At 35.2% G+C, this 19,517-nt stretch overlaps 1 protein-coding gene and 1 pseudogene across 1 annotated transcript; one reads left to right on the top strand and one right to left on the bottom strand.

Moving 5' to 3' along the window:
* The first annotated feature begins 555 nt into the window (after positions 1–555).
* On the top strand, positions 556–12,902 carry LOC143641835 (thiosulfate sulfurtransferase/rhodanese-like domain-containing protein 3). The gene is made up of 5 exons (XM_077109727.1): positions 556–604; positions 2,207–2,482; positions 10,600–10,773; positions 11,046–11,205; positions 11,787–12,902. Exons 1-5 carry the CDS (start codon positions 556–558, stop codon positions 11,857–11,859), a joined length of 732 nt encoding a protein of 243 aa, XP_076965842.1. The 3' UTR covers positions 11,860–12,902.
* Positions 12,903–17,945: 5,043 nt separating this feature from the next.
* LOC143401223 (heat shock factor protein 2-like) overlaps positions 17,946–19,517 on the bottom strand; it is a 117,172-nt pseudogene continuing 115,600 nt past the window's right edge.

Genomic DNA, 19,517 nt, shown 5'->3' with positions numbered 1-19,517 from the left:
TTTGAAAAAGTCACATGAAAGGCTATACATCTTCTAATTCTTAATTTTATTTGTTATAAGAGGCTTGAGTAAATTTAGGGAAAAAATAGGAAAAAACCCAAGTCTCTCAAAAATCCCTTCCATTTCAATAGCCTTTCACTTGCACACATTAAGACAAAAAATGAGTTTGAGAACTAATGATTCATAACAATTCAGCATTAGAGAACTTAAAACTACTTCTCTCCCTTTAATCCCACTTTAAACCTGAAAGAATAACTGAGACTTGTAGGGGAGGGAGATTATCAAAATTCTTTCTTGACAAAGTCTTTTTGCTGTAAGGACTCTTAAATAAGCCAGGTTTGGACTGTGGTACATATAGGGCATATTAATCTTTCAGAAAAAATTATATAGAAAAATATCTACCAATTATTAATGGATCCTGAAAAAGAATTGTTTAGTAGTATTTCTCTTGCAAAAGCATAAATCAGATTAAATTGACTCATTGAGGCCAAGTGCACTGTTTCCATATCATGTGTTCACACTACCCGTAGTTTGTGAGAAATAGTCATATTAGGGATGCTACAAATATATGCATCGACAGTGTATGAGGACATCTTAGTTCAAAGTTAGTTCACAAAATAAATTCCACAGACTATGGCTTTGGAAAAACATAATTGTGAATGAAATCATGAATATAAAAATGTGGTTTATTAATTATTGAATTATTGAAAACTGAATAAAAGGGCATGCTTAATGAAATCATTCCTTGGACATACATTTTAATGTTACTTAGAATTAATATCTTGTCTTTAAATTATGAATCAATTTTCAGATAAATATAGCTTTTTATTATGCTTGGGAACCAAACTGAGAACAAACTTAAGGTAATGAGAAACTTTCGTAATAGGTTGAATAATGTCCCCACCTACTCCAAAGATGTCCATGTTCTGATAGACCCAACCTGATCTTTTCTTAAAATTGGGAGCCATCTCGCCACAAAGCCATGAAAAGATAATTTCGGCTTTACTATAAAGTACTGCAAATTCTGAACCTGCTTGGAATGCCTGCCCGTGCCTTGAACTCACCCATGCCTGGCTCTCTGACCAGATAGCAGCCCTCTCTGAAACTTTAGTGACACCTCATAAATATTGGCCTTCCCTGGCCAGACAACGACCCTCTCTGAGACTCTAATGGTCCTCATAAATTCTGATGTTGGGGCCCACAAAAAATGTCAACTACCATTAGTGTGATGCTTGTCAGAGTTCTGTTATCTGTAACCCCCTTTGTGTAACTTTCTGGGCTATAAAGCTGGGCTGCAGGAAAACTGGGGCTGCTGTCTTGTTCCCGCCGTTTTTGAGAGGGAGAGGCAGCACGGCTGGTCGAAATAATTAGCTTGCTTTTATTTGATTTTAATTGGAGTCAGTGGTCTTTTCTTGTGTCCTGGTCTAACAGTTCTAATCCCTGGAAACTGTGACAGTGTAAAAGAGAATTTACAGACGTAAAGTATCTTGTAAGAAGGAGATTATCTTGCATTATGTCATTCTCAGAATGTAAAGGTCCTTATAAGACAGAGACGTGAAGGTCAGAGGAAGAAGAGATTTGACAACAGAAGCAGGGATCAGAGAGAGATTTAAAGGTCCTATGATGCTGGCTTTGAAGATGGTGAAGGATCATGAACCAAGGAATGAGGCATCCACTAGAAGACAGAAAAGGCAGAAAGTTCTTCCCTAGTCTTCCAAAGGAATGCAGGCTTGTGGACACATTGATTTTATCTAAGTGACTACTGATCTCCAGAACTGTACTTAATAAATTTGTGTTTAGAACCAGTAAATTTGTAGTAATTTGTCATTGTATCAACGTGGACTGTTATACTTTACAAAGTTGAACCTAACCCTGACAAAGCTATGATCATATATAATCAGATATCACCAATACTTGGGGGGGGGGAAGATAACGCTATGAGATTATTTTAATACTGAACTCAGCTAAACCAGGTATTTAAGTTAAGAAAAATTAGGAAAAAATTCATGTAGTCTGCTTTAAATTAATCCAATGTATGAAAAATCATGTTATAAGTTGCAGTTTATTTACTTTAAATCTTCATGTTTAAGCTTTGTAATATTTTCTACTTTCCACTTTTAAACTATTTTTCATAAAAAAAAAAGAAAATAAAAGCAAAGACAAAAAGAAAGCATAGAAGTTAAGTTTCTTTTCAAATGATTTAAAGCGGCACGGTTAGGTCAGCGATTACGCCTTCCGGCACTACTGCGTTCTGCCGGCCGTTGGCTGGAGGGCGCTCGAGAGCCGGGAGCAGCGCGCCTGGGGCGGGAGGGGGCGACGAAAGGAGGAGGAAGTGGTCAGCAGCACGGAGGGCGCCAGCGGGCGAGGATGCTGCCCTGGCTGCTGTTCCGGACTGCGCGCAGGGCTGTCCTCGGGTCCGTGGAGACTGAGCTCTGCGGTGAGCTTGACCCCTGGATGTCAGGGAAGGATGGCATTAACGAGGGTACTCGATTCTTTAGACTTTTGCCGTTATTACTCTTTGGCAAATCTGGGTATGTGGCACCCACTAGCACTTCTTGTGCCTTCAGAGCCAAGCCTATGCGGGCCTGGAACTGCTCAGGGAACTCAGGGAGACCGGTAAACATGGCACCAGGATGATAGTCGGGAGGGCGTTTATAATGGTAGAGTTACTTGTTTGATCAACGAAGGTTAATTCGCGACCCAAAGGAGCCAGCAAGATGGCCAGTCCCAGCCTTGCAAGTTACAGGTTGTGACCTACTAGAGAGCAGCTCTCATTGCTGGATGAAGCAGCCACCCAGGATTATGACGTATTAAAACTATAAAAATACCTCCCTGGTCGTAGATACAGAAGCAGAAGACATTGAAGGTGGTTAGTGGAGCAGTTGGGTCCAGAACTCAGAGCAGGACTTGAGTCCATTTTTTTCGTTTTTGCTTTACATACTGCCTCTCCATCAGCATCAGCTTTTATCTGGGGATACAGCTGCAGGGGCCCAATGTAACACTGCCCTCCCACTCCTTCTTAACATTCTCTGGAGTTTAAGATGGACTTTTCTAAGCAAACTGTTGTTTCCTTTTACCTTTATTCAGCAATCATTTATTGAGCCCCTAATCTCCCAGGCCTTCTGCTGGGGACACAGCCTCTGCAGCTCAGGAGTTCACCATTTCTGAGAGAAACAGACATAAGTAAACAATCATCATATACCGCCCACCCTAGTTAAACTGCTATGGAAAGAACAAATCTACCCATGTTGGAGAAAATATTAAAGAGTCTTTTTCATTTAAAAAAATGCTAATATTATATGATTATATTCTCATTTAAACAAACCAAAAAAAGTACAGTGTAAGTCCCTCTTTATACATCCCCCTATCCTAATTGCCGCCTCAGATCCTTCTAAACACTTTTTGGTGGTGCTGGGATTTAACCCAGGGACTTGTGCGTGCAAGGCAAGCACTCTACTAACTGAGCTATAGCCCCAGACCCCTTCTAAACATTTTTTGATGAGTAGACGTAAAGGTACATATGAAATTATGTAAATGGGATTTGTACATACTTTTCTGTAGTTTTGTCTCATTTAGGTATTCAGAAGTTTTTAAATGCTGCATATATTCCATAGTATGGATATACTTAGTTTACTTAACCATTTATTGATGAATATTGTGATTTCCAGTGCTTTGCTATCATATAAATAATTCTTCAGTAATTATCATTGTGCCTGCCACTTTGTGTATATGAACAAGTGCTTTACTAGAATAGATACCTAGAAGTAGAATTGTGAGGTGATGAACAACATTTAATTGGGTCTTAAGAGAGAGGAAGGGTGTTCCATGTAGAAATGAGGGGAAAAAATAACCCCTTAAGAAATAACAGTGTGTGTAAATCCTGAAGGAAAAGCAAAAATAAGCATTTATTTTGTTTGTCCTGTGTGTATTATCTTTTTGTCACTATGACCAATATACCTGACAAGAACAACTTAGAGTAGGAAAAGTTTATTTTGGCTTCTGGTTTCAGAGGTCTCAGTCCATGGTCTGCTGGCTTCCTTGCTCTAGGCCCGATGTTAGACAGAACATAATGGCAGAAGGGCTTGGTGGAGGAAAACTGTTCAGCTCTTCTTTCCTAGAAGCAGAGAAAGAGCCAGAGACAAACTACAATCCCTAAGGGGACTCTTCCAGTGACCTACTTTCTCCAGTCATACCCTACCTGCTTACATTTATCACCCAGTAGCCTATTTAAGTTATGAATCCATTATATGGATTAATCCACTAATCAGTTTACAGCTCATCATCTGTTCATTTCATAATCTTATCTATTTCATTTCACGTATGAACATTCCTGCATTGCCACAAGAGCTTTTGCGGGGAGACATCTCATATGGAAACTATAACACATCCTGGATATACATTCACTTCATTTAAATCTCACAACAACTTGTTGAAGGGCATCATAGACTATATTAAGGAGCTTAGTCTGCATACTGTAATGTACACTATAAGGAGTATCCAGGTGAAATTAGATTGTACCGGTGTGAAAACAGCAAAATTATAAATTTTTCAAAGTTTAGGCTAAAAAGGTAAATGTCAGATATAGTCAGTATTACTTTTTTTTTTTTTTTTTTGGTGGTGGGGTAGGGGAACAAACCCAGGGACTTGAGCATGCTAAGTACACACTCTACCTGGACCCTTTGGTATTGCTCTTAAAAATTCCTCAAGAACCACATATCACTTCTTGGCAAATCCCAAACTGCCAATGTTTCTTCAGTGTAGGAAGAGATCAGTGTCTCTTGTTTGAGTAATAGGTCAAGTGGTTGATTTACAAGTACAGGATATGTTGTACAAAACAAAACCCCCAAAATATTGGTTCACTGATTTAAGTGACTACTGTTGAGTAGAGGCTTATACCATGAGAGGCTTGGGGGAGCTGAGACTCATGATGGGAACATGCTTGCGTTAGTCCAGTCTCCAATGATTATTTCCTCCTTCCACTGCCTTCCCACAGGTATAAAGGTGAATTTTAGAAAATTAAATGTCAGTTTAATGACTCTACAAGAAAAACATAAGTGATCTCATTCACAAGTTATTTCATGTGATTGTTTCCAAATAGCTAAATACCAAAATTGAGTTAAACGTAATTTATAAAATTAGAATAGTTTTCAGGATGAATCTAACTAATGTGTATAACTATAAAGCTCTTCTAAACAAAATAGCATAGTTTTCTACTTCCTAACAATAAACAGTAGAAAAAGTATAAATTCAGCCTACCAACTCACAAAACAGATAGTTGAAAGAGAAATAATTTGATTCCAGGTGTTTTTAGATCTAATTTTGCAGACAAAAATGAACCAAATTTTAAAAATGTAAAGATAGGAAACATGTATTTTTAAAACTTATTTAATGTGTTAAAATACATATAAAATATGCCATTTTAACTTTTTTTTTTGTACCAAGGATTTAACTCAGGGACACCCACTGAGCCACATCCTTACCCCTTTTTATTATTATTATTTTTTTAGACACGGTCTCATTAAATTGCCTAGGGCCTTGCTAAGTTGGTGAGGCTGGCTTTGAATTTGTGATGCTCCTTCCTCAGCCTCCTGAGCTGCTGAGAAAACAGGGATGTACCACTGGGCCTGGCTTAACCACTTTTGAGTGTACAATTTGGTAGTATTAATTACATCCACAGTATTGTACCACATCACCACTTTCTATTTTTCTTATTTGTGGTGTTGGGGATGGAGCCCAGGACCTAGTTCATGCTAGGCAAGTGCTCTGCCCCTGAGCTCAGCCCTGCCCCACAATCACCATTTTCTATTTCCAGAATTTTATCATGGCAAACAGAAATTTTGTTCTAGGAAGCAATAACATCCTTATCCTTCCCCCTCCAACTCCTGGTAGCCTTCAACTAGTGTCTTTGAATTTGTCTATGAATATATTTTCATATAAATGAAATAATATATTTGTCCTTTTGTCTCTGGACTGTTTCACTGGGTAACTTCATTCCTTCTTAATGGATGAATAATATCCCATTATATGTATATGCCACATTTTATTTGCCCATTTGTTCATGAACACTCATCTGGCTATTGTGTTTCCATCTTTGGCTATTGTGCATGATGCTATGAGCATTCATGTTCAAGTAATTGAGTCTCTGTCTTTGATTCTTTTTAATATATAGTTAGGAGTGGAATTAATAGAAACCTGTGAATTTTGTTTGTTTGGTTTCTCGATAATGGGGATTGAACCCAGAGTCTCACGCATGCTAGGCAAGCACTGGGTATTGAGCTATGTCCCCAGTCTTTTATTTTGAGACAGTTCTTCCTAATTGCCCAGGCTGGCCTCATATGTACCATCCTCCTAGCTCAGGATCCCAAGTAGCTGGGATTATAGGCATGCACCATCTCACCCGGCCTGAAAACCTGTATTTTAAAACAATTATAGATATTTTGTCCTTTATCCCATCACTTTGCCATCAAGAATATCAAAGAAAATGGAGACGTGTCTGGTATTTACAGACACCTTTTTGGCAACTTAATTTTGGCTTTTCTTAACTACTGTACTGAATAAATAGAACTGTTAAGCATCCTTTTGACTTCTGAAAAAAAAAAAAAATCCGAAGACATTAAGGGCATTGTGAACTAAGAAAGTTTGGGAACCTGAAGTTTACCCACAGTTTTCCAACTAGTTTTTTCCATTTAATTCTATATTTTGGGCAATTTACATTAATATACCATTGTAGAATGTACATCCTTATAGAAGGATGTCTAACTTATTTCTACTTTTTCAACATTATATAGAGTTCTGCCAATGAACATATTTAAACATATCTCCATTTGTGTTTATTCATACTAATATTAAGATCAATTCCTAAAAGTAAGATCATGGGGCAAAAAAAAAAAAATGCAAACTTTAAATGTTATTTCTGCTAAATTTCCCTTCAAAAGTTTGTTAACATTATATACTCCTAATAACGTCTGAGAGTACTCAGTTCCTCACACCCTCACCAATACTGCATATTATGAGTCCTCTTACTTTTTTATGAGCCTGATACAATTACAAAGTTTTGTGTAACGCTCATATTTCCTTGGTTAGTAGTGCAGTTAGACAACTTTTCTCATTTCATTGGCCATTTGTATTTCTCATGTCAATTCCCTGTTCACTTTATTTTCACCATTTTTCTATTGATTTTTTTCCTTTTCTTAGGTATTTTTGTGTGAGCTCATTAATTTGTCCTTTTTTTTTTTTTAATCTTTTCTGGGGTTTTGTGTTTGTTTTGATATTGGGGAATGACCCAGGGGTCCTTTACCACTGACCTACATCTTCAGTCCTTTTTAATTTTCTTTTGAGACAGGGTCCCACTAAGCTGCTTAGGGCCTCGATGAGTTGCTAAGATTTTAGGTGTGGGTCACCATATCTAGCACTTTTTATCTTTGCTATGTTACAAATATTTTCTTCCTGCCTATCTCTTGTTTCAAATTCTCTGTACTTTCCCATATGTAAATTTAGCATTTTTGTTAGGACAAATCTTTATGATTTCTGATCTTTGTGTCATGTTTAGAATGGCCTTTCTGTCCCAATATTTAAATTATTCATAGATGCCAGCATGGTGGCACACACTTGTAATCCCATCCACCCAGAAGACTGAGGCAGGAGGATTGCAAATTCGAGGCCGGCATGGGCAATCTAATAAGTTCCTGTTTTAAAATAAAAAATGAAAAGTACTGGGGATGTACCTCAATGGTAAAACACCCCTGGTTTCAATCCCCCCAATAAATTATTCACTCTTGTCTTCAATTAGTATTTCTAAGATATTAGCTTATAGATACAAAAGGAATGAGATAATAGGTTGCTTAAAGTTTTCTCCTAGTTATTTGTCCTACATATTTATTAAATAAAATATCATTTCCCTGTTAATTCGAAATATCACTGTTCACAAATACAGAATTCTCAGTAAGTTATTGTGGGTCTCTTTCTGGACTTAGAACTTCACACCTTTTTCCTATGCCAGGTCTATAATATTTAAATCAATTTCACTTTATATTTAACACTTAAAGTTTGAATCATTATTTCTTCCACCCCTGAAGCATTATTTACCTTTCTTATAAATAGTTTTTGTGAAATACAGATATTAACAATGTCTTACTTATTTTAATTTTAAAATATTTTTTAAACCCATACAAAAGGTTGTAGACAGACACAATACCTTTATTTTATTTATTTGTTTATATTTGGTGCTGAGGATCAAACACAGTGCCCACACATGCAAGGCAAGTGCTCTACCAACTGAGCTACAACCCGAGCCCTAAAAGACCCATACAGAAGTTGGAAAAGTAAAACAGTTCCCTTTATTCTTACCCAACTTCTCCTAATGTAATCATCTAATAGTATAGTTACTAAAATCACGAAATTAACATTTACAAAAATACTAATTCATAGACCTTATTTGAATTTCATCATTTTCCCATTTATATTCCTTTTTTTTTTTTTTAAGTACTAGATTTGAACCTAGGAGTGCTTTACCACTAAGCTATGTGCCTAGCCCTTCTTCTTTTGAGACAGGTTCTCACTAAGTCACTGAGGGCCTCACTAAATTGCTGAGGCTGACCTCAAATTTGGCAATCCTCCTGCTTCGCTTCTCATGTTGCTGGGATTACAGGCATGTGCCACTGCACCTAGTCATTTTTACAGTCCCAGTCCAATTCAGGATTTACATTACATTGTAATGTTTTCTTAACCTCCTCCCATCTGGGATGGTTCCACAGTTTTTGTCAGGATAGTGATACTTTTTAGTACTGGTTATTTTGTAAACCAAGTTTGTTCTGATTAGACTCCAGACATGCATTTTTGGCAAGAATACTAAGGAAATGATGCTGTGCTCTTTTCAGTGCATCATGTGAGTTCCAGGAAGTGCCTGTTATCAACAAGGCTTATTACTAATGAACTTGTCTTTGAATAACTGATGACAGCGGGATCTTTCAACTCTTCCCTTTATAATTAGCATGTATCTTATGGGGAGATATTATTCTATTTCTCATCATACTTTCACCCACTAAGTCTTGTATTCATCAGTGGTTTTTACCTGCAACAAACATTACTGGAGCATCTGTAGTGATTTTCTATTTCCATTATTCATTCTACTTTTGTCAGTTGGAATTCTAATATATGATCATTCCTTCTCCTGATTTATTTAAATATACTTATATCAATGTGGACTACCACATGATATGAGTTACTGTTCAATACCATTATATTACTATTTACTTAGCAGTAGCAGTACCATCAGGTATCTACAAGTGTAGTTTAAAATGTATAGTCCTTAGGAGTTGGGTTTGTGGCTCAGTGGTAGAGCACTGACCTAGCATGTGTGAGGCACTGGGTTCAATTCTCAGCACCACATATAAATAAATATAAGATCCATTGACAACTAAACAATATTTTTTTTAAAAATGTACTGTCCTTACATCTAATATATGTCTTACTACATTTGCTTACAAAGGGAAATGAGATTAAAATTCTCTTAATATTGTAACTTGGATTAGAATAAGATTTTCACGTTACTTCCATAATTCAATTACCAAAAGCTGCAGGTGTATTTATAAGCTCCTGCCAATTGAAGGGCTTGGAGAGAGAATACAGAGAGAAAATGCTAGCATCAAGCATTCAGGGGAAAGGAGAGTGCATCCTGCCGCTCAGAGATAGGATGAAAACATTAAGTGTAAAAATTATTTTTCTATATTCTGCTCACAACACTTTTACCACCAGACATGGATTTTTCTATACCAAGCAATTCTTCAACTCCTTGTGGAGCAACTGGGTATCTTACAACTTAATTCTGAACTAACTACCCAAAGATACTGAAAACACAGTAGATTAAGGACTCAGTCCCACAACACTGCTCTCACCTCAGAGGAAGTGTCAATTAAAGGCCCCCCACAGTTGTGACAACTGGCTGTAAATGAAGGATTCCCACTACCCCTTCTCAGATTGAGTAATTTGCTTGAATGGATCAGCAAACTCAGGGAAACACATTTATCTGTTTATTTTAGATACTATAATAAAAGGTACAGGTGGATAGCCAGATAAAGAGGTACTTAGTATGATCAGTAGCTCTATGCATAGAACCAGAGTGAAAGACCAAATATTAGAACAAAAGATGCTTCTAGCACTATCATTCAGGAAATTATAAGGGTTTTAGGAAGCAGGAGCAGAAATCAAATAATGTATTTATTACATTACAATTCAAAATGAATAGTTTTTTTTTTTTTAAAGAAAAACATCAACTATAGTTAGATGACTGACAGTAGGGAGGAAACACTTAAGCTACTCTTTCTGGCTGTTAATAGTTATGGTACTTTAATACTTTTTTTTTTTTTTTGGATTGGGGATTGAACTCAGGGGACTCCACCAGTGAGCCACATCTCCAGCCCTGTTTAGTATTTTATTTAGAGTCAGGGTCTCACTGAGTTGCTCACACCTCACTTTTGCTGAGGCTGGCTTTGAATTCATGATTTTCCTGCCTCAGCCTCCCTAGCCACTGGGATTATGGGAATGCACCACTGTGCTTAGCATGATGTTACTTTATATTGCCCAAATTATTTTTTTTTCCAGATTTGAAGTCAATAAAGGAAAGCTGCCACAATTTTTGTACTGCTGTTTCTACGGCTGTCACTTATAAGGAACTCAAAAACCTGTTGAATTCCAAAAACATTATGCTAATTGATGTCAGAGAGACATGGGAAATTCTTGAATATGGAAAAATCCCAGGATCTGTCAATATACCATGTAAGTGACATGTGTCTTTAAGAAATATATTTTCTCAATAACTCTGTATCAAAAATTAATTGAGGGGCTGGGGATGTGGCTCAAGTGGTAGCGCACTCGCCTGGCATGCGTGCGGCCCGGGTTCGATCCTCAGCACCACATACAAACAAAGAGGTTGTGTCCGCCGAGAACTAAAAAATAAATATTTAAAAAAAAAAATTCTCTCTCTCTCCCTCTCTCACTCTCTCTTTAAAAAAAAAAATTAATTGAAATTCTTCACATATTTTCCCCAGTGAATGAGGTAAGTGAAGCTCTACAGATGAACCCAAGAGACTTCAAAGAGAAGTACCATGAAGTAAAGCCATCCAAATCCGACAGTCTAGTGTTTTCTTGTTTAGCCGGAAGGAGAAGCAAAAAGGCTCTGGACACAGCAATATCTCTGGGCTTTCACAGGTGAGTAAAATGAAGGAAGAAATAGATTCAAAAATGTATATTGTGCCAGGTGTGGTGGCACATGCCTCTAATCTCAGTGGCTCAGGAGGCTGAGGCAAGAGGATTATGAGTTCAAAGCCAGCCTCAGCAATGTCAAGGTGCTAAACAACTCAGTGAGATCCTGCCTCTAAATAAAAAACAAAACAGGGCTGGGGGTGTGGCTCAGTGGATGAGTGCCTCTGAGTTCAATCTCTGGTACACACACACAAAAAAAAAAACCTCAACATACTGCAATGTTTCATACACATTTATTGAAACAGACACTTTGAGGAGTAGATCAATGTTCTAGATAAGTGCCTAGCATGCATAGGCCCTGCATTTGATCCTCTAGCATCAAACAAATTCTTTTTCCTTACAATTACTGTCAGTAAGTGCAGGATAGCAAGACAAAGAGCCTCTATCTTTTCATCTTACTCAAAAGCAACACAATTTTTAAAATAGTCTGGAGAGTCTAATATGAGTTCCATTACATTATTTCTGAAATTTCTATCAAACCCTGTTATGAAACAGGAGAGAATGTTCACTCTTTGCTGTGTTTTCAGGGCTCAACACTATGCTGGAGGATGGAAGGAATGGGAAACCTATGAATTTTCAGAAAACAAAAAAGGAAATTGAGTTTTGGAATACAAATTGGCTGTTTCCTTGTATACCTGCAATCTGGAGTACTTCAATGAGCAAAAGAAAAATGTATTTCTGGAAGAAGTTGGTTAATTCTAAGGGGGATTATATATATCAACAACTTGTGCAGTCTTTTTCTCATCTGTAAATTGAGAATACCACTCCCCCCATCCACTTTCAAGGGCTACTGAGGATTAAGAATAAAGTATACGACTTGTCATGGAAATATGAGTTAAATAGAAGTTAATTTTTGCTAATTCAGGATAGTTCAATATTATTCTAAAAGACCAAGTTACCTGTATTAGATATTACATACCTGTACTGCATGTGACTATTAATGTTAGTAAAACTTTTTTTCATCAGAGAAACTTTAAACTAAAATACTAGATTAAGAGGCAGACTTGACCTTAACAAAAAAATAAATAAATAAAAAGAATCTGGGGTCAATTTGGGTATGGTGGTGCATGGTCTATAATCCCAGCTACTGGGAGTGCTGAGGCAGGTAGATCCCAAATTCAAGGCCAGCGTAGGCTGTTTAGCTAGACCTTACTTAAAATTTTTTTTTTTTAAAAAAAGGCTGTGGACATAGCTCAGTGGTAGGGTAACTTATCTGGAATGTGAGAGGCCCTCGATTTGGTTCCTAGAACCACATAAAAGGCGGGGAGAAAAAACAAATCTAGAGAAGCAGGTAAAATTTGAATAATGAAAATGTCAGTAACACACAGCAACTCATAGTAGTGTTATAATTTGCCATTTAAAAATTAATGATTAACATGGGGATAAAAATCAAAACAGTGATTACTTCTGTGGAGGGTAGATTTAACTGGAAAAGGCAAGGAATGAACTTCCAAGGGTGATGGAAATGTTCTGTACCTTGACTGAGGTACTGTATACATAGGTATAAGTATACATGTTTGACAAAACTCATTGAAGCAAGGACAAAAATGTGTTTTTCTATTAGTAATTATACTTAAAAAATAATGAAAATATATAAAAATGTCTAAATATAAGTGACTCCCAACACCATGGGTGTATATCTTTGGAATATTAAGTCCTATACTTGTTAGGTGCTAGTGCACTGATGGCAAATAAACCTGCTTTCTTATTTATGCTTCTTCTGACCCTGTTTTTACTCTCATCCATGTAGTCATTCAGAGCACGTAAGGCTTTGGGACTAACTATAAGGATTTTATCTGTCCTAAATGAGACAGAAAGATTTGCAGAACCTGGAGATGTAATACCTTGAACTTTGACAATGTCAGTCTAGTTTCTTATAGACTAAACTCCCTACAAGAAAAGGCACATATGCATGTGCAGGCGCACACACACACATACACAAATATATATGGTCAGTTTAAAAGCGTTAATTTTGGAGGCAACAAGGATTTGAAGTTATGATCTCAGGGAGAAGGAAAGTTATTGAGAATGAACCAACACTGAAGTACTGGACCTAACAAGGAACAGGAACCTGTTCTAACCTTTTAGTTAGAATTACCAACTATAGGTGAGCCAGAAATTGACCAGCTGTCACAAAAGCTTAAGATAAACTTTGAATCCATTAAATCCTGAATGAATTAAGGTGATCTTCCTGATACCCTAAGGACCTATCAGAAGTAGAACTTGTCTGGAGAAAAATATTTTCTAGTGAGAGCAGGGGTTGGCAATAGTTTAGAATATTGTAGGCTCATGGTCATTAGGTTTGTCCAGCAACTACTCAACTCTGCTATTGTATCACAACAAAAGCAGCCACAGATAACACATGAATATTTTAAGTGTAATTATATTCTATTAAAAACTTTGTATGGGCCCTTAGGTTTGAATTTTATGTAAGTTTCATATGTTGCCAATTATTATTCTTTAGATAATTTTTCAACCATTTAAAAATAATACATTTTTAGCTCAAGGCCAGACAAAAACAAGTGGGTAGGCCACATTTGGCCTACGGGTGTGGTTTGTAGTTGACTGAGTTAGAGTCACAAATTATCCCTATAATTTTTCATAAACAATGTTCAGAATTCTATCAAAACTTAACTGATGCCTACAATTAAAGTAGGAGCTCATGACTGAAGGAAAAAAAATAAAGATAATACTTTCCACAGAAGATCTATCATATACTAGAATTTTCAGACAGACTTTAAAATACGATTAATATATTTAATAGCTTAGATAAAAGGAAAAATTTATCAGAGAATGGAGACAAGAAAGTATCAAATTAAAATTCTAGAACTTAAAAATACAATAACTGAAATTAAACACCTAACAGATGGTAACAGGTTTAGCAGATGAGACACAGCTTATGACAAGATTAGTGAAAATGAAAAAAAAATAGAGGTATAGGTATTAATAAGGATGACTCTTACAATGTTGAGGAAAAAAACATTAAAGAAACACTGTGCAACATAATTCTAAAACATACAAAATAATATTACTTAGGTATATGGGCATGTATAATGTGAGTAATATGAAAATACCAAATTTAGGATATTTTCATTGAAGGCAGAGGAAGAGGCACATAAGCACTAACAATATTGTTAACACTTTAATCCCAGCTACTTTGGAGGTGAGGCAGAAGGATCTCAAGTTCAAGGCCAACTTACCAAGACCCTGCCTTAAAATACAATTTTTTTAAAGTGCTGAAGATGTAGCTCAGTGATAAAGCATTTGCTATCATGCACGGGGTCCTGGAATTCAACCCAAAATACCACAAGAAAAATAGATAAATGAGTAAAACCATTATTGATGTCTGTGGTATCAAAGCCCTCAAATGTAAAAATATAACATGATTTAATATATCACTCAACAAGTAACTGTTTTATTTCAACCATGGGAGTATATCACTCTTACTTTGATAATACAAGGATAGACTGAAAGTTTTAGAGAAAAGCTAGATTATATATTTAAGTGCCACATGTATCCTATAGCACTCTTAGAATGGAAGAGAAGGGAGAAATCCTAGAAAAAATGGCAAAAATTGACAGAATTCTGAGTCAGTGATTCAGGTTTCTTTTATTCACACTGCCTTTCTTACCTGTTTATGATCTCAGCAGGGTCTCTTAGATTCTGTGGTAATGTAACTTTTTGCTATTTAGAATGTATATGACATGAGAATACTGCATGGAGGTATGATCAGCAGCTACTTTGTGAAGAATTTTACATTATCAAAGACAAATGAAAAACTTGAATGTTATTCTCACCATTTGGTAAAAAATACTGTTCAATATCTATAAGGACTGCAAAAATAGTGTCATCACGACTTTTCAGTGCTATGGGTTTCTCCAGGAGCAACATAAGGAAGGAAAAAGGAGGAATGTTTAAAGGCATTATAATAGTAGAGTCTGATTCAAGTGTATCAGATAATAGGTGCTGAATATTTAAAACTCTTTTTATAATCATCATTATTATTTCTGTGAGAATCTGTACCATATGGTATCTGGTTATAGGTAGCTGATATGTTGGGTTGCTGCTGGCGTTCACTTAGCATTTATGGGTAGAGAACATAGGTGAAACTGTCAGCTAAATATCTGGGTACAGGAATGGCAGTGTAACCCCTTAGAGAAAACAGGAATGCAAACTAAATTCTGAATATTGAACAATGAGATAACTAGCTCCTTGCTAGTTATCTTGTCTCCAAAATCACAGACAATTCAGCTTCCTCCACCTGAGATAGAAAGCTAGAAGATTCCTACCTGGAAAAACTGATCCATCCCAAAGGAAAACCAGAAAATGATGGTGGGGTGAGAGCATGGCCCATGAAAATGTTTTGTTGATCCTTTACGTTACAATGAAGCCCACCACTGAAAAGTCCTACCTGTGTACAGAGACCTTCCAATCATCTTCCTCTGTTCCCCTCTAATATAAAAGATCCTCAGACAAATAAGGCATTCTAACATGAAAGATTATGAACAAATCATATAGAAAAAAGGAACTTCAGGGAAATGGTGTTAATACAGATCAAAGAAAATTTCAAAAGAACCAAAAACCCTAAATATCCTTATAATAACAAAAACATATTGAACTCGCAAACAAGAATAAGGTGCTATATAAAAGACTTAGATATCTAACCATACAAGAGAAAAAAAAAAAAAGGGAAGTCCCAATAGATCACTTCTATGATCATAATGGTGCTACTTTCACCTACAATGTAATCAGTCCAGACTGGAGAATGAAGGGCTCAGGAAAAATATTTCCACATGAGTGATTTTGGGGAATAAAAGAATAGGAACAAATGGTTCTGGGATAAATTAACAGAAAGATAAAGTAAAGCAAACATATTATAACCGAGTTAATCAGTCACTAGTTCTAGAAAGACAAAATATTTTAAAAGAAATTTAATCAGAGTAATATAAATGACATTATCTAAGTATGCCTAATATATATTAAATATGAATTTACCAAAAATCGTATAATTACATGATAGGAGAAGTGCCAGTACAGGAACAGGTTGGAAAAGGGGAAGAATAAAGGGAGATGGATGAGAAAGCAAAATCTTCATCTTCTGTAGCAGGAAGTTAGTAGATAATATTTACAATTGAAAAAAAACTGAATTAAGAAAAAAAAAAGAAGGCTAAGCAGAGGAGGCCATAAAGTATCTGGAGCTCATACACCCAGGTTTTAAAAACAAGAACCTAAGCTCCGGCATTTACATCTTTAACCCTCCTGTTTCTGAATCTCCTCATTTCTAAAGTAAAACTGCTCTGAGAATTGTTTAAATAAACAAAGGGAATACAATATACTTGGCACACAGTAACTATAATAATGCAATATTAAATGCCTGTCACTTAGAAATATCAAAATAAATAGCAGAGAAGTTAAAGTGTGGAGAGCAGGAATGAAATGGGACAGGAAATTAACATTTTCCTTATATGGTAAAGAAACTGTCCAATGCAACTGTCCGAATCATTCTGTGATTTTATGAATATGTAATTTAACATTTTTTATAATAAAAAATTAAAGAAACATTGAAATTAATTTTTAAAATGTTTTATTTAATCCTATGTATCCAAAATATTATCATTTAAAATGTAATCTTTATAAAACAAATTATTGAAATTTTACATTCTTCTGTTTTGTACTAAGTACTTGAAATATAACATGTATTTTTACATTTACAGCACATCTTGATTCAGATTAGCCACATTTCAAATGTTCAATAGCCATAGGCATTAGTGGCTATCATACTGGATACTGTATCCTATAATAATAACTGATTTTTTTAAAATCATACATATCTTCAGTAGTTGGTAAATTACAGGAAGAAACAAACAGCCATTACATGCCTCCTGATGGAAGACTACCATCTTATACAGTAGTCTATACCCCAAAAAAGAACCTGAATATAATCAAGTATTTAGATTCAATTACCAATTTATATAAAATACATAGGAGAAAACATGTTAAATGGCATGTAAAGGATTTAATCAAGAAAATTCATGTCATGAGAAACTTTTAGTAGACAAAACAAAAAAGGAGAATTTTTAAAGTGAGATGAAGAACCCATAAATTTAAAACAACTTAAAGAATTTATCAATGAATTGCAATGTGTAGTCCTTATTTAAATCCTGACTATAATCAATATTTTTGTGATATTTATGAGATAACTGAAAATTTGAGTATTTGATAACCATTTTTACTAGTTCTATACAGCATGATACTGTACAGTTTTTTAAAAGAACCATTATCTCTTAGGAGTAGGTCCTAAAATATTTATAGATGAAATGAAATGATACAATATCTGGGATTTGCTTCAAAATAATAAGCAAACTGAAGACAGCTTGAAGTTTAGATATAATGAAATTGGCTATGAATTAATAAATGCTGAAGCTGTGTGATAAGTACATGGACATTCACTATACTGGACATTCACTATACTGCTCTATCTGTTCTTGTATATTGTTTTAAGTTTTCCACAATAAGAGGCTGCAAACAAAACTGAGGCATATGTATTAATTTTAAAAGTAAACTTTTTAAGATAGGTAAGTTTAAAGGAAAACTTTACAGTTAATTATTGTGATAAATAATCACTCTGCCCAGCCATCCCAACCCCAACATTAATTCCTTCAGACCTGAGGAGAGTTTGTTTTCTTATTTTTTACCCTACCATAAGCTTAGGAGATCCATACTGATCATTGGTACTGATTTTATAAATTGTCTTCCTTTCTGGCTCATCTAATACTCTCCCTAAGAAAATAGGACTTAAAGTCTGTTTATAAACCATTTGAAATCACCCCCTTGATAAAATATAGAAGACTTTAATACTTATCAAAGAAGGATTTTCAGAAAACAAAAGGCAATTCAAAAAGATGAATTCAAGACACTGGTCGATATAGCTGAAGAATTAACTTTTATTCTTGCAGTCTTATACTAGGAAGGAAGTCAACATTTAATAATCCATTGTTCACAATTTATTTATAGAAAATTTTTAATCCTTAAATTGTACATTAATATCCTATGACTCCAAGTTTTATCACTCTCCTTCAGGTCTGAAGAAAATGATTAATTTATTAAGTTCCACAGACAGCACAGTCCACTGACATAACATTTAATCTGATGGTCCTACACTCATGAAAATTAAGACTAGCCAGTTTCAAACTGGCCTGAAACCTGATTGTATTCCTGGCTCAGGATACCTGCAGTAAATCTGTAAATCCACATGAAGACACAAAATTAAACTAGGGCACGTATCTTATAAAAAAATTTTTTTTTTCACAGCAGATTAAAAATCAACACTAAAAATTTATCAAAATTTCGACCTCATTATGGTATTTTACCCAATTAAACTTTCAAAATGTCTCATTAATTGAATTAATTGCAAATAACTTCATGTATGATTCACTTTTTAAAAAAAGTTTGCCCAGCATTTCAAAATGGTTACGGAATTAATATAGCTTTTAAAATGTCAAAGTATCCTATACATATTGCACTTTTCTGCTAGGCCGGGCTAGTATCTTCCATGGCAAGACACCCAAACTACTGAATAAAATACACTTTAAAATCAATAGGTACTTGATTAATTTCCCTGAAATTATCAACATCATTATCAAAATCTTCCAGGATTTTGTAAGATTTTATTCCTTAAATATAGTTTTAAAGTTTAACTTCCAGGGGGGGGGGCCCTCATATATTGACTTTATGTCCTTTTTTTGGTCCCTCAATGACCACAGAATTTTAAACAAATTATGTTTCATGTTTTCTGGCTTAATAAAAAGCTACAATGTCTTTCATCCAAATTAAGAGATATACTAATCAAAAGCTATTAATCATGAAATGTCTATGTATGTCTGTCTGTAGGTCCCCATAGAACCTTCCAAACTTTTATAATTAAGAGATTTTTATCAATTATGTACTAGAATCAAATTAGGCAAAGAAAAACTTATTTTGCAAAAATAAAATAAATTCCCAATATGCTTGACAGAAACAAGCTATTCATTTTCATTTGTATTCCACTGAAGACATTACTGAAATCTGTCCAATGGTTTATTTCCAAGTGGTCTACTACGGAATTCTTCGGCATGTTTTAAGATTGACTGTAGCTAGAGTTCTGACTTCCATTTGGACCCTGCTCTCCTTCACTGTTCAAATGGGGAAGAAAGAGATTTTATACTAATTAAAAGATTCATTTTCAACACCCTGATAAGCCTATTAATTTCTGAATCTGC

This window comes from Callospermophilus lateralis, chromosome 6, assembly GCF_048772815.1.
Source record: "Callospermophilus lateralis isolate mCalLat2 chromosome 6, mCalLat2.hap1, whole genome shotgun sequence".
NCBI classification, from domain to species: Eukaryota; Metazoa; Chordata; class Mammalia; order Rodentia; family Sciuridae; genus Callospermophilus; species Callospermophilus lateralis.
This window is presented reverse-complemented; position numbering and strand designations above follow the sequence as displayed.

What these genes read in the sequence shown, in the direction of transcription:
- LOC143641835 (XM_077109727.1), top strand. Translation starts at nt 556, where the DNA reads ATGCTACAAATATATGCATCGACAGTGTATGAGGACATCTTAGTTCAA. An exon ending in GAAGGATGGCATTAACGAGG is followed by an intron (nt 2,483 to 10,599) that starts GTACTCGATTCT and finishes TTTTTTTTCCAG; the next exon opens with ATTTGAAGTCAATAAAGGAA. An exon ending in ATATCTCTGGGCTTTCACAG is followed by an intron (nt 11,206 to 11,786) that starts GTGAGTAAAATG and finishes CTGTGTTTTCAG; the next exon opens with GGCTCAACACTATGCTGGAG.